Source organism: Oncorhynchus mykiss, chromosome 6 (genome assembly GCF_013265735.2).
Source record: "Oncorhynchus mykiss isolate Arlee chromosome 6, USDA_OmykA_1.1, whole genome shotgun sequence".
NCBI classification, from domain to species: Eukaryota; Metazoa; Chordata; class Actinopteri; order Salmoniformes; family Salmonidae; genus Oncorhynchus; species Oncorhynchus mykiss.
In genome coordinates, this window is record NC_048570.1 from 100,614,429 (window position 1) to 100,629,966 (window position 15,538).

At 46.2% G+C, this 15,538-nt stretch overlaps 1 protein-coding gene across 1 annotated transcript in view; it reads right to left on the reverse strand.

The window, feature by feature from the left end:
- The window catches only part of LOC110512363 (NT-3 growth factor receptor-like), a 215,210-nt gene that overhangs the window by 116,066 nt on the left and 83,606 nt on the right, over positions 1 to 15,538 (reverse strand). Inside the window, exons 8-9 of the mRNA XM_036981730.1 lie at positions 11,544 to 11,653; positions 11,035 to 11,236 (exon numbers count right to left, since the gene is read on the reverse strand). Of these exons, the coding sequence (XP_036837625.1) occupies positions 11,035 to 11,236; positions 11,544 to 11,653 (312 nt within the window). The remainder of the gene's footprint in view (positions 1 to 11,034; positions 11,237 to 11,543; positions 11,654 to 15,538) is intronic.

The window sequence follows — 15,538 nt, forward strand, 5'->3', positions numbered from 1 at the left end:
TAGAGAAGCTCTGGGTGATGTGAATAATCCCAATGGGGTCAGACTGTCTTCTACCACTAGAGAAGCTCTGGGTGATGTGAATAATCCCAATGGGGTCAGACTGTCTTCTACCACTACAGAAGCTCAGAGTGATGTGAATAAATCCCAATGGGGTCAGACTGTCTTCTACCACTAGAGAAGCTCTGAGTGATGTGAATAATCCCAATGGGGTCAGACTGTCTTCTACCACTAGAGAAGCTCTGAGTGATGTGAATAATCCCAATGGGGTCAGACTGTCTTCTACCACTAGAGAAGCTCTGAGCGATGTGAATAATCCCAATGGGGTCAGACTGTCTTCTACCACTAGAGAAGCTCTGAGTGATGTGAATAATCCCAATGGGGTCAGACTGTCTTCTACCACTAGAGAAGCTCTGGGTGATGTGAATCATCCCAATGGGGTCAGACTGTCTTCTACCACTAGAGAAGCTCTGGGTGATGTGAATAATCCCAATGGGGTCAGACTGTCTTCTACCACTAGAGAAGCTCTGGGTGATGTGAATAATCCCAATGGGGTCAGACTGTCTTCTACCACTACAGAAGCTCAGAGTGATGTGAATAAATCCCAATGGGGTCAGACTGTCTTCTACCACTAGAGAAGCTCTGAGTGATGTGAATAATCCCAATGGGGTCAGACTGTCTTCTACCACTAGAGAAGCTCTGAGTGATGTGAATAATCCCAATAGGGTCAGACTGTCTTCTACCACTAGAGAAGCTCTGGGTGATGTGAATAATCCCAATGGGGTCAGACTGTCTTCTACCACTAGAGAAGCTCTGGGTGATGTGAATAATCCCAATGGGGTCAGACTGTCTTCTACCACTAGAGAAGCTCAGAGTGATGTGAATAAATCCCAATGGGGTCAGACTGTCTTCTACCACTAGAGAAGCTCTGAGTGATGTGAATAATCCCAATGGAGTCAGACTGTCTTCTACCACTAGAGAAGCTCAGAGTGATGTGAATAAATCCCAATGGGGTCAGACTGTCTTCTACCACTAGAGAAGCTCTGAGTGATGTGAATAATCCCAATGGGGTCAGACTGTCTTCTACCACTAGAGAAGCTCTGAGTGATGTGAATAATCCCAATGGGGTCAGACTGTCTTCTACCACTAGAGAAGCTCTGGGTGATGTGAATCATCCCAATGGGGTCAGACTGTCTTCTACCACTAGAGAAGCTCTGGGTGATGTGAATAATCCCAATGGGGTCAGACTGTCTTCTACCACTAGAGAAGCTCTGGGTGATGTGAATCATCCCAATGGGGTCAGACTGTCTTCTACCACTAGAGAAGCTCTGGGTGATGTGAATCATCCCAATGGGGTCAGACTGTCTTCTACCACTAGAGAAGCTCTGGGTGATGTGAATAATCCCAATGGGGTCAGACTGTCTTCTACCACTAGAGAAGCTCTGAGTGATGTGAATCATCCCAATGGGGTCAGACTGTCTTCTACCACTAGAGAAGCTCTGAGTGATGTGAATAATCCCAATGGGGTCAGACTGTCTTCTACCACTAGAGAAGCTCTGAGTGATGTGAATAATCCCAATGGGGTCAGACTGTCTTCTACCACTAGAGAAGCTCTGGGTGATGTGAATCATCCCAATGGGGTCAGACTGTCTTCTACCACTAGAGAAGCTCTGGGTGATGTGAATAATCCCAATGGGGTCAGACTGTCTTCTACCACTAGAGAAGCTCTGGGTGATGTGAATAATCCCAATGGGGTCAGACTGTCTTCTACCACTAGAGAAGCTCTGGGTGATGTGAATCATCCCAATGGGGTCAGACTGTCTTCTACCACTAGAGAAACTCTGGGTGATGTGAATAATCCCAATGGGGTCAGACTGTATTCTACCACTAGAGAAGCTCTGAGTGATGTGAATAATCCCAATAGGGTCAGACTGTCTTCTACCACTAGAGAAGCTCTGGGTGATGTGAATAATCCCAATGGGGTCAGACTGTCTTCTACCACTAGAGAAGCTCTGGGTGATGTGAATAATCCCAATGGGGTCAGACTGTCTTCTACCACTACAGAAGCTCAGAGTGATGTGAATAAATCCCAATGGGGTCAGACTGTCTTCTACCACTAGAGAAGCTCTGAGTGATGTGAATAATCCCAATGGGGTCAGACTGTCTTCTACCACTAGAGAAGCTCTGAGTGATGTGAATAATCCCAATGGGGTCAGACTGTCTTCTACCACTAGAGAAGCTCTGAGCGATGTGAATAATCCCAATGGGGTCAGACTGTCTTCTACCACTAGAGAAGCTCTGAGTGATGTGAATAATCCCAATGGGGTCAGACTGTCTTCTACCACTAGAGAAGCTCTGGGTGATGTGAATCATCCCAATGGGGTCAGACTGTCTTCTACCACTAGAGAAGCTCTGGGTGATGTGAATAATCCCAATGGGGTCAGACTGTCTTCTACCACTAGAGAAGCTCTGGGTGATGTGAATAATCCCAATGGGGTCAGACTGTCTTCTACCACTACAGAAGCTCAGAGTGATGTGAATAAATCCCAATGGGGTCAGACTGTCTTCTACCACTAGAGAAGCTCTGAGTGATGTGAATAATCCCAATGGGGTCAGACTGTCTTCTACCACTAGAGAAGCTCTGAGTGATGTGAATAATCCCAATAGGGTCAGACTGTCTTCTACCACTAGAGAAGCTCTGGGTGATGTGAATAATCCCAATGGGGTCAGACTGTCTTCTACCACTAGAGAAGCTCTGGGTGATGTGAATAATCCCAATGGGGTCAGACTGTCTTCTACCACTAGAGAAGCTCAGAGTGATGTGAATAAATCCCAATGGGGTCAGACTGTCTTCTACCACTAGAGAAGCTCTGAGTGATGTGAATAATCCCAATGGAGTCAGACTGTCTTCTACCACTAGAGAAGCTCAGAGTGATGTGAATAAATCCCAATGGGGTCAGACTGTCTTCTACCACTAGAGAAGCTCTGAGTGATGTGAATAATCCCAATGGGGTCAGACTGTCTTCTACCACTAGAGAAGCTCTGAGTGATGTGAATAATCCCAATGGGGTCAGACTGTCTTCTACCACTAGAGAAGCTCTGGGTGATGTGAATCATCCCAATGGGGTCAGACTGTCTTCTACCACTAGAGAAGCTCTGGGTGATGTGAATAATCCCAATGGGGTCAGACTGTCTTCTACCACTAGAGAAGCTCTGGGTGATGTGAATCATCCCAATGGGGTCAGACTGTCTTCTACCACTAGAGAAGCTCTGGGTGATGTGAATCATCCCAATGGGGTCAGACTGTCTTCTACCACTAGAGAAGCTCTGGGTGATGTGAATAATCCCAATGGGGTCAGACTGTCTTCTACCACTAGAGAAGCTCTGAGTGATGTGAATCATCCCAATGGGGTCAGACTGTCTTCTACCACTAGAGAAGCTCTGAGTGATGTGAATAATCCCAATGGGGTCAGACTGTCTTCTACCACTAGAGAAGCTCTGAGTGATGTGAATAATCCCAATGGGGTCAGACTGTCTTCTACCACTAGAGAAGCTCTGGGTGATGTGAATCATCCCAATGGGGTCAGACTGTCTTCTACCACTAGAGAAGCTCTGGGTGATGTGAATAATCCCAATGGGGTCAGACTGTCTTCTACCACTAGAGAAGCTCTGGGTGATGTGAATAATCCCAATGGGGTCAGACTGTCTTCTACCACTAGAGAAGCTCTGGGTGATGTGAATCATCCCAATGGGGTCAGACTGTCTTCTACCACTAGAGAAACTCTGGGTGATGTGAATAATCCCAATGGGGTCAGACTGTATTCTACCACTAGAGAAGCTCTGAGTGATGTGAATAATCCCAATAGGGTCAGACTGTCTTCTACCACTAGAGAAGCTCTGGGTGATGTGAATAATCCCAATGGGGTCAGACTGTCTTCTACCACTAGAGAAGCTCTGAGTGATGTGAATAATCCCAATAGGGTCAGACTGTCTTCTACCACTAGAGAAGCTCTGAGTGATGTGAATAATCCCAATGGGGTCAGACTGTCTTCTACCACTAGAGAAGCTCTGAGTGATGTGAATCATCCCAATGGGGTCAGACTGTCTTCTACCACTAGAGAAGCTCTGAGTGATGTGAATAATCCCAATGGGGTCAGACTGTCTTCTACCACTAGAGAAGCTCTGACTGATGTGAATAATCCCAATGGGGTCAGACTGTCTTCTACCACAAGAGAAGCTCTGGGTGATGTAAATAATCCCAATGGGGCCAGACTGTCTTCTACCACTAGAGAAGCTCTGGGTGATGTAAATAATCCCAATGGGGTCAGACTGTCTTCTACCACTAGAGAAGCTCTGAGTGATGTGAATAATCCCAATGGGGTCAGACTGTCTTCTACCACTAGAGAAGCTCTGATTGATGTGAATAATCCCAATGGGGTCAGACTGTCTTCTACCATTAGAGAAGCTCTGAGTGATGTGAATAATCCCAATGGAGTCAGACTGTCTTCTACCACTAGAGAAGCTCTGAGTGATGTGAATAATCCCAATGGGGTCAGACTGTCTTCTACCACTAGAGAAGCTCTGGGTGATGTGAATAATCCCAATGGGGTCAGACTGTCTTCTACCACTAGAGAAGCTCTGGGTGATGTGAATCATCCCAATGGGGTCAGACTGTCTTCTACCACTAGAGAAACTCTGGGTGATGTGAATAATCCCAATGGGGTCAGACTGTCTTCTACCACTAGAGAAGCTCTGAGTGATGTGAATAATCCCAATAGGGTCAGACGGTCTTCTACCACTAGAGAAGCTCTGGGTGATGTGAATAATCCCAATGGGGTCAGACTGTCTTCTACCACTAGAGAAGCTCTGAGTGATGTGAATAATCCCAATAGGGTCAGACTGTCTTCTACCACTAGAGAAACTCTGAGTGATGTGAATAATCCCAATGGGGTCAGACTGTCTTCTACCACTAGAGAAGCTCTGAGTGATGTGAATCATCCCAATGGGGTCAGACTGTCTTCTACCACTAGAGAAACTCTGAGTGATGTGAATAATCCCAATGGGGTCAGACTGTCTTCTACCACTAGAGAAGCTCTGAGTGATGTGAATAATCCCAATGGGGTCAGACTGTCTTCTACCACTAGAGAAGCTCTGGGTGATGTAAATAATCCCAATGGGGTCAGACTGTCTTCTACCACTAGAGAAGCTCTGGGTGATGTGAATAATCCCAATGGGGTCAGACTGTCTTCTACCACTAGAGAAACTCTGAGTGATGTGAATAATCCCAATGGGGTCAGACTGTCTTCTACCACTAGAGAAGCTCTGAGTGATGTGAATAATCCCAATGGGGTCAGACTGTCTTCTACCACTAGAGAAGCTCTGGGTGATGTAAATAATCCCAATGGGGTCAGACTGTCTTCTACCACTAGAGAAGCTCTGACTGATGTGAATAATCCCAATGGGGTCAGACTGTCTTCTACCACTAGAGAAGCTCTGGGTGATGTAAATAATCCCAATGGGGTCAGACTGTCTTCTACCACTAGAGAAGCTCTGGGTGATGTAAATAATCCCAATGGGGTCAGACTGTCTTCTACCACTAGAGAAGCTCTGAGTGATGTGAATAATCCCAATGGGGTCAGACTGTCTTCTACCACTAGAGAAGCTCTGAGTGATGTGAATAATCCCAATGGGGTCAGACTGTCTTCTACCATTAGAGAAGCTCTGAGTGATGTGAATAATCCCAATGGAGTCAGACTGTCTTCTACCACTAGAGAAGCTCTGAGTGATGTGAATAATCCCAATGGGGTCAGACTGTCTTCTACCACTAGAGAAGCTCTGGGTGATGTGAATAATCCCAATGGGGTCAGACTGTCTTCTACCACTAGAGAAGCTCTGGGTGATGTGAATCATCCCAATGGGGTCAGACTGTCTTCTACCACTAGAGAAACTCTGGGTGATGTGAATAATCCCAATGGGGTCAGACTGTCTTCTACCACTAGAGAAGCTCTGAGTGATGTGAATAATCCCAATAGGGTCAGACGGTCTTCTACCACTAGAGAAGCTCTGGGTGATGTGAATAATCCCAATGGGGTCAGACTGTCTTCTACCACTAGAGAAGCTCTGAGTGATGTGAATAATCCCAATAGGGTCAGACTGTCTTCTACCACTAGAGAAACTCTGAGTGATGTGAATAATCCCAATGGGGTCAGACTGTCTTCTACCACTAGAGAAGCTCTGAGTGATGTGAATCATCCCAATGGGGTCAGACTGTCTTCTACCACTAGAGAAACTCTGAGTGATGTGAATAATCCCAATGGGGTCAGACTGTCTTCTACCACTAGAGAAGCTCTGAGTGATGTGAATAATCCCAATGGGGTCAGACTGTCTTCTACCACTAGAGAAGCTCTGGGTGATGTAAATAATCCCAATGGGGTCAGACTGTCTTCTACCACTAGAGAAGCTCTGGGTGATGTAAATAATCCCAATGGGGTCAGACTGTCTTCTACCACTAGAGAAGCTCTGAGTGATGTGAATAATCCCAATGGGGTCAGACTGTCTTCTACCACTAGAGAAGCTCTGGGTGATGTAAATAATCCCAATGGGGTCAGACTGTCTTCTACCACTAGAGAAGCTCTGAGTGATGTGAATAATCCCAATGGGGTCAGACTGTCTTCTACCACTAGAGAAGCTCTGACTGATGTGAATAATCCCAATGGGGTCAGACTGTCTTCTACCACTAGAGAAGCTCTGGGTGATGTAAATAATCCCAATGGGGTCAGACTGTCTTCTACCACTAGAGAAGCTCTGGGTGATGTAAATAATCCCAATGGGGTCAGACTGTCTTCTACCACTAGAGAAGCTCTGAGTGATGTGAATAATCCCAATGGGGTCAGACTGTCTTCTACCACTAGAGAAGCTCTGAGTGATGTGAATAATCCCAATGGGGTCAGACTGTCTTCTACCATTAGAGAAGCTCTGAGTGATGTGAATAATCCCAATGGAGTCAGACTGTCTTCTACCACTAGAGAAGCTCTGAGTGATGTGAATAATCCCAATGGGGTCAGACTGTCTTCTACCACTAGAGAAGCTCTGGGTGATGTGAATAATCCCAATGGGGTCAGACTGTCTTCTACCACTAGAGAAGCTCTGGGTGATGTGAATCATCCCAATGGGGTCAGACTGTCTTCTACCACTAGAGAAACTCTGGGTGATGTGAATAATCCCAATGGGGTCAGACTGTCTTCTACCACTAGAGAAGCTCTGAGTGATGTGAATAATCCCAATAGGGTCAGACGGTCTTCTACCACTAGAGAAGCTCTGGGTGATGTGAATAATCCCAATGGGGTCAGACTGTCTTCTACCACTAGAGAAGCTCTGAGTGATGTGAATAATCCCAATAGGGTCAGACTGTCTTCTACCACTAGAGAAACTCTGAGTGATGTGAATAATCCCAATGGGGTCAGACTGTCTTCTACCACTAGAGAAGCTCTGAGTGATGTGAATCATCCCAATGGGGTCAGACTGTCTTCTACCACTAGAGAAACTCTGAGTGATGTGAATAATCCCAATGGGGTCAGACTGTCTTCTACCACTAGAGAAGCTCTGAGTGATGTGAATAATCCCAATGGGGTCAGACTGTCTTCTACCACTAGAGAAGCTCTGGGTGATGTAAATAATCCCAATGGGGTCAGACTGTCTTCTACCACTAGAGAAGCTCTGGGTGATGTAAATAATCCCAATGGGGTCAGACTGTCTTCTACCACTAGAGAAGCTCTGAGTGATGTGAATAATCCCAATGGGGTCAGACTGTCTTCTACCACTAGAGAAGCTCTGAGTGATGTGAATAATCCCAATGGGGTCAGACTGTCTTCTACCATTAGAGAAGCTCTGAGTGATGTGAATAATCCCAATGGAGTCAGACTGTCTTCTACCACTAGAGAAGCTCTGAGTGATGTGAATAATCCCAATGGGGTCAGACTGTCTTCTACCACTAGAGAATCTCTGAGTGATGTGAATAATCCCAATGGGGTCAGACTGTCTTCTACCACTAGAGAAGCTCTGAGTGATGTGAATAATCCCAATGGGGTCAGACTGTCTTCTACCACTAGAGAAGCTCTGAGTGATGTGAATAATCCCAATGGGGTCAGACTGTCTTCTACCACTAGAGAAGCTCTGAGTGATGTGAATAATCCCAATGGGGTCAGACTGTCTTCTACCACTAGAGAATCTCTGAGTGATGTGAATAATCCCAATGGGGTCAGACTGTCTTCTACCACTAGGGAAGCTCTGAGTGATGTGAATAATCCCAATGGGGTCAGACTGTCTTCTACCACTAGAGAAGCTCTGAGTGACGTGAATAATCCCAATGGGGTCAGACTGTCTTCTACCACTAGAGAAGCTCTGAGTGATGTGAATAATCCCAATGGGGTCAGACTGTCTTCTACCATTAGAGAAGCTCTGAGTGATGTGAATAATCCCAATGGAGTCAGACTGTCTTCTACCACTAGAGAAGCTCTGAGTGATGTGAATAATCCCAATGGGGTCAGACTGTCTTCTACCACTAGAGAATCTCTGAGTGATGTGAATAATCCCAATGGGGTCAGACTGTCTTCTACCACTAGAGAAGCTCTGAGTGATGTGAATAATCCCAATGGGGTCAGACTGTCTTCTACCACTAGAGAAGCTCTGAGTGATGTGAATAATCCCAATGGGGTCAGACTGTCTTCTACCACTAGAGAAGCTCTGAGTGATGTGAATAATCCCAATGGGGTCAGACTGTCTTCTACCACTAGAGAATCTCTGAGTGATGTGAATAATCCCAATGGGGTCAGACTGTCTTCTACCACTAGAGAAGCTCTGAGTGATGTGAATAATCCCAATGGGGTCAGACTGTCTTCTACCACTAGAGAAGCTCTGAGTGATGTGAATAATCCCAATGGGGTCAGACTGTCTTCTACCACTAGAGAAGCTCTGAGTGATGTGAATAATCCCAATGGGGTCAGACTGTCTTCTACCATTAGAGAAGCTCTGAGTGATGTGAATAATCCCAATGGGGTCAGACTGTCTTCTACCACTAGAGAATCTCTGAGTTATGTGAATAATCCCAATGGGGTCAGACTGTCTTCTACCACTAGAGAAGCTCTGAGTTATGTGAATAATCCCAATGGGGTCAGACTGTCTTCTACCACTAGAGAAGCTCTGAGCGATGTGAATAATCCCAATGGGGTCAGACTGTCTTCTACCACTAGAGAAGCTCTGAGCGATGTGAATAATCCCAATGGGGTCAGACTGTCTTCTACCACTAGAGAAGCTCTGAGCGATGTGAATAATCCCAATGGGGTCAGACTGTCTTCTACCACTAGAGAAGCTCTGAGTGATGTGAATAATCCCAATGGGGTCAGACTGTCTTCTACCACTAGAGAAGCTCTGAGTGATGTGAATAATCCCAATGGGGTCAGACTGTCTTCTACCACTAGAGAAGCTCTGAGTGATGTGAATAATTCAAATGGGGTCAGACTGTCTTCTACCACTAGAGAAGCTCTGAGTGATGTGAATAATCCCAATGGGGTCAGACTGTCTTCTACCACTAGAGAAGCTCTGAGTGATGTGAATAATCCCAATGGGGTCAGACTGTCTTCTACCACTAGAGAAGCTCTGGGTGATGTGAATAATCCCAATGGGGTCAGACTGTCTTCTACCACTAGAGAATCTCTGGGTGATGTGAATAATCCCAATGGGGTCAGACTGTCTTCTACCACTAGAGAATCTCTGAGTGATGTGAATAATCCCAATGGGGTCAGACTGTCTTCTACCACTAGAGAAGCTCTGAGTGGTGTGAATAATCCCAATGGGGTCAGACTGTCTTCTACCACTAGAGAAGCTCTGAGTGATGTGAATAATCCCAATGGGGTCAGACTGTCTTCTACCACTAGAGAAGCTCTGAGTGATGTGAATAATCCCAATGGAGTCAGACTGTCTTCTACCACTAGAGAATCTCTGAGTGATGTGAATAATCCCAATGGAGTCAGACTGTCTTCTACCACTAGAGAATCTCTGAGCGATGTGAATAATCCCAATGGGGTCAGACTGTCTTCTACCACTAGAGAAGCTCTGAGTGATGTGAATAATCCCAATGGGGTCAGACTGTCTTCTACCACTAGAGAAGCTCTGAGTGATGTGAATAATCCCAATGGGGTCAGACTGTCTTCTACCACTAGAGAAGCTCTGAGTGATGTGAATAATCCCAATGGGGTCAGACTGTCTTCTACCACTAGAGAAGCTCTGGGTGATGTGAATAATCCCAATGGGGTCAGACTGTCTTCTACCACTAGAGAAGCTCTGAGTGATGTGAATAATCCCAATGGGGTCAGACTGTCTTCTACCACTAGAGAAGCTCTGAGTGATGTGAATAATCCCAATGGGGTCAGACTGTCTTCTACCACTAGAGAAGCTCTGAGTGATGTGAATAATCCCAATGGGGTCAGACTGTCTTCTACCACTAGAGAAGCTCTGAGTGATGTGAATAATCCCAATGGGGTCAGACTGTCTTCTACCACTAGAGAAGCTCTGAGTGATGTGAATAATCCCAATGGGGTCAGACTGTCTTCTACCACTAGAGAAGCTCTGAGTGATGTGAATAATCCCAATGGGGTCAGACTGTCTTCTACCACTAGAGAAGCTCTGAGTGATGTGAATAATCCCAATGGGGTCAGACTGTCTTCTACCACTAGAGAAGCTCTGAGTGATGTGAATAATTCAAATGGAGTCAGACTGTCTTCTACTACTAGAGAAGCTCTGAGTGATGTGAATAATCCCAATGGGGTCAGACTGTCTTCTACCACTAGAGAAGCTCTGAGTGATGTGAATAATCCCAATGGGGTCAGACTGTCTTCTACCACTAGAGAAGCTCTGAGTGATGTAAATAATCCCAATGAGCTTCTATAGCTAAATCTGCTGCAATGCATCATTTCTCACTGTTCTGAGACCTATAGCTTTTGCTGTATGATGTGTCCCTGTCTAAGAAAATGTTGCGGTTACCGTCAGGGTCAGGGTCAAAGGGCGGAGCCGTGAGGAAGTGTCCGTAGACCGTCTTGGTGACGGTCCCCAGGGAGTTGGAGGCCTGCAGCGTGTAGTTTCCGTTATCGTAGTGTGTTGGGTTGATAAAAGTCAGACATCCCTCCAGATAGTCCCGGTAGAAATCCATCTCTGTCCTGATGTACTCACTCTGCAGGATCTCCCTCTGTGTACAATCATGATTAGAATACGGTTTCATTTTTGTTTACCTTTTCAAAAGACCCAGACTCTTGACATCAGTGGTTCTGAATCCTGAATCTGGGGGAACCCCAAGGGGTGGCTGTTTTGGGTTTTCCCCAAGCATTAGTCGCCTGATTGATATAACTAACTCAGCATCAAGCCGTTTATTGTTTCAGTTAGCTGTGTAGTTCTGGGGTAAAAACTAAAACCTGCACCTCTTGTGGTCTCTAAGACCAGAATATGTACATGCTGCTTTACATATTAGAAATGAATCAAATGGAATAAAATCACACCTGTTTGTGGTACCATCGCAGCGTCGGGTAGGGATAGCCTCTCACTGTGAACTCTATGCAGGTGTCATGGCGCCGCTCAGGCTCGGACAGTTTCAGGATGACTGGTGGAACTGGAAGGGGAGCAGAGGAAACTGTGAAGGTTTTGACACAGCATGGCTCGGACAGTTTCAGGATGACTGGTAGAACTGGAAGAGGAGCAGAGGAAACTGTGGTTTTGACACAGCATGGCTCGGACAGTTTCAGGATGACTGGTGGAACTGGAAGAAGAGCAGGGGAAACTGTGAAGGTTTTGACACAGCATGGCTCGGACAGTTTCAGGATGACTGGTGGAACTGGAAGGGGAGCAAAGGAAACTGAAGGTTTTGACACAGCATGGCTCGGACAGTTTCAGGATGACTGGTGGAACTGGAGGAGGAGCAGAGGAAACTGTGAAGGTTTTGACACAGCATGGCTCGGACAGTTTCAGGATGACTGGTGGAACTGGAAGGGGAGCAGAGGAAACTGTGAAGGTTTTGACACAGCATGGCTCGGACAGTTTCAGGATGACTGGTGGAACTGTAAGGGGAAACTGAGGACAGAAGAAACTGTGATGATTTTGACACACAATGGTGTCTTCTAACTTTAATTAATGGTTGGCCAATTCCACAAGCTAGATTTCACAATGCAAAACATTAATGATTTAAACACTGTGATGATTAAACACTGATATGATTAAAACACTCATATGATTTAACACTGATATGATTAAACGACTTAATAAAGACTAGTAACTAGTTAGCTGGCTAGAGGACAGCTAGCCGTGGCTAATAAAGATTAGTAGCTAGTTATCTGGCTAGAGGACAGCTAGCCGTGGCTAATAAAGACTAGAAGCTAGTTAGCTGGCTAGAGGACAGCTAGCCGTGGCTAATAAAGACTAGTAGCTAGTTAGCTGGCTAGAGGACCGCTAGCCGTGGCTAATAAAGACTAGTAGCTAGTTAGCTGGCTAGAGGACAGCTAGCCGTGGCTAATAAAGACTAGTAGCTAGTTAGCTGGCTAGCTCCTGATGGAAGTTCCAGTTATAAGGAATAGAAATAGCAGATCTGTACCACATTAGGTGAGGCGGGTTGCAGGAAAATATATTCAGTTCGTAGACAGAAAGTGAGATTAAGATGGATACCGGCTATTTACACGGGATAAGACAAAGACAGATACACACGTTCTACTGCACCGCCATCTTGGATCCCAGGTGGGACAACCACATATCACATGAAAGCTAGGTGGGACAACCACATATCACATGAAAGCTAGGTGGGACAACCACATATCACATGATAGCTAGGTGGACAACAACATATCACATGATAGCTAGGTGGGACAACCACATATCACATGATAGCTAGGTGGACAACCACATATCACATGATAGCTAGGTGGGACAACCACATGATAGCTAGGTGGGACAACCACATATCACATGATTGCTAGGTGGGACAACCACATATCACATTTTTTTATTTTTATTTCACCTTTATTTAACCAGGTAGGCTAGTTGAGAACAAGTTCTCATTTGCAACTGCGACCTGGCCAAGATAAGGCATAGCAGTGTGAACAGACAACACAAAGTTACACATGGAGTAAACAATTAACAAGTCAATAACACAGTAGAAAAAAGGGGAGTCTATATATACATTGTGTGCAAAAGGCATGAGAAGGTATGCAAATAATTACAATTATGCAGATTAACACTGGAGTGATAAATGATCAGATGGTTATGTAAAGGTAGAGATAGAGATATTGGTGTGCAAAAGAGCAGAAAAATAAATAAATAAAAACAGTATGGGGATGAGGTAGGTGAAAATGGGTGGGCTATTTACCAATAGACTATGTACAGCTGCAGCGATCGGTTAGCTGCTCAGATAGCAGATGTTTGAAGTTGGTGAGGGAGATAAAAGTCTCCAACTTCAGCGATTTTTGCAATTCGTTCCAATCACAGGCAGCAGAGAACTGGAACGAAAGGCGGCCAAATGAGGTGTTGGCTTTAGGGATGATCAGTGAGATACACCTGCTGGAGCGCGTGCTACGGATGGGTGTTGCCATCGTAACCAGTGAACTGAGATAAGGCGGAGCTTTACCTAGCATGGACTTGTAGATGACCTGGAGCCAGTGGGTCTGGCGACGAATATGTAGCGAGGGCCAGCCGACTAGAGCATACAAGTCGCAGTGGTGGGTGGTATAAGGTGCTTTAGTGACAAAGCGGATGGCACTGTGATAAACTGCATCCAGTTTGCTGAGTAGAGTGTTGGAAGCAATTTTGTAGATGACATCGCCGAAGTCGAGGATCGGTAGGATAGTCAGTTTTACTAGGGTAAGTTTGGCGGCGTGAGTGAAGGAGGCTTTGTTGCGGAATAGAAAGCCGACTCTTGATTTGATTTTCGATTGGAGATGTTTGATATGGGTCTGGAAGGAGAGTTTAGAGTCTAGCCAGACACCTAGGTACTTATAGATGTCCACATATTCAAGGTCGGAACCATCCAGGGTGGTGATGCTGGTCAGGCGTGCGGGTGCAGGCAGCGAACGGTTGAAAAGCATGCATTTGGTTTTACTAGCGTTTAAGAGCAGTTGGAGGCCACGGAAGGAGTGCTGTATGGCATTGAAGCTCGTTTGGAGGTTAGATAGCACAGTGTCCAAGGACGGGCCGGAAGTATATAGAATGGTGTCGTCTGCGTAGAGGTGGATCAGGGAATCGCCCGCAGCATGAGAAACATCATTGATATATACAGAGAAAAGAGTCGGCCCGAGAATTGAACCCTGTGGCACCCCCATAGAGACTGCCAGAGGACCGGACAGCATGCCCTCCGATTTGACACACTGAACTCTGTCTGCAAAGTAATTGGTGAACCAGGCAAGGCAGTCATCCGAAAAACCGAGGCTACTGAGTCTGCCGATAAGAATGCGGTGATTGACAGAGTCGAAAGCCTTGGCAAGGTCTATGAAGACGGCTGCACAGTACTGTCTTTTATCGATGGCGGTTATGATATCGTTTAGTACCTTGAGCGTGGCTGAGGTACACCCGTGACCGGCTCGGAAACCAGATTGCACAGCGGAGAAGGTACGGTGGGATTCAAGATGGTCAGTGACCTGTTTGTTGACTTGGCTTTCGAAGACCTTAGATAGGCAGGGCAGGATGGATATAGGTCTGTAACAGTTTGGGTCCAGGGTGTCGCCCCCTTTGAAGAGGGGGATGACTGCGGCAGCTTTCCAATCCTTGGGGATCTCAGACGATATGAAAGAGAGGTTGAACAGGCTGGTAATAGGGGTTGCGACAATGGCGGCGGATAGTTTCAGGAATAGAGGGTCCAGATTGTCAAGCCCAGCTGATTTGTACGGGTCCAGGTTTTGCAGCTCTTTCAGAACATCTGCTATCTGGATTTGGGTAAAGGAGAACCTGGAGAGGCTTGGGCGAGTAGCTGCGGGGGGGGGGGAGCTGTTGGACGAGGTTGGAGTAGCCAGGCGGAAGGCATGGCCAGCCGTTGAGAAATGCTTGTTGAAGTTTTCGATAATCATGGATTTATCGGTGGTGACCGTGTTACCTAGCCTCAGTGCAGTGGGCAGCTGGGAGGAGGTGCTCTTGTTCTCCATGGACTTCACAGTGTCCCAGAACTTTTTGGAGTTGGAGCTACAAGATGCAAACTTCTGCCTGAAGAAGTTGGCTTTAGCTTTCCTGACTGACTGTGTGTATTGGTTCCTGACTTCCCTGAACAGTTGCATATCGCGGGGACTGTTCGATGTTAGTGCAGTCCGCCACAGGATGTTTTTGTGCTGGTCGAGGGCAGTCAGGTCTGGAGTGAACCAGGGGCTATATCTGTTCTTAGTTCTGCATTTTTTGAACGGAGCATGCTTATCTAAAATGGTGAGGAAGTTACTTTTAAAGAAAGACCAGGCATCCTCAACTGACGGGATGAGGTCAATGTCCTTCCAGGATACCCGGGCCAGGTCGATTAGAAAGGCCTGCTCAC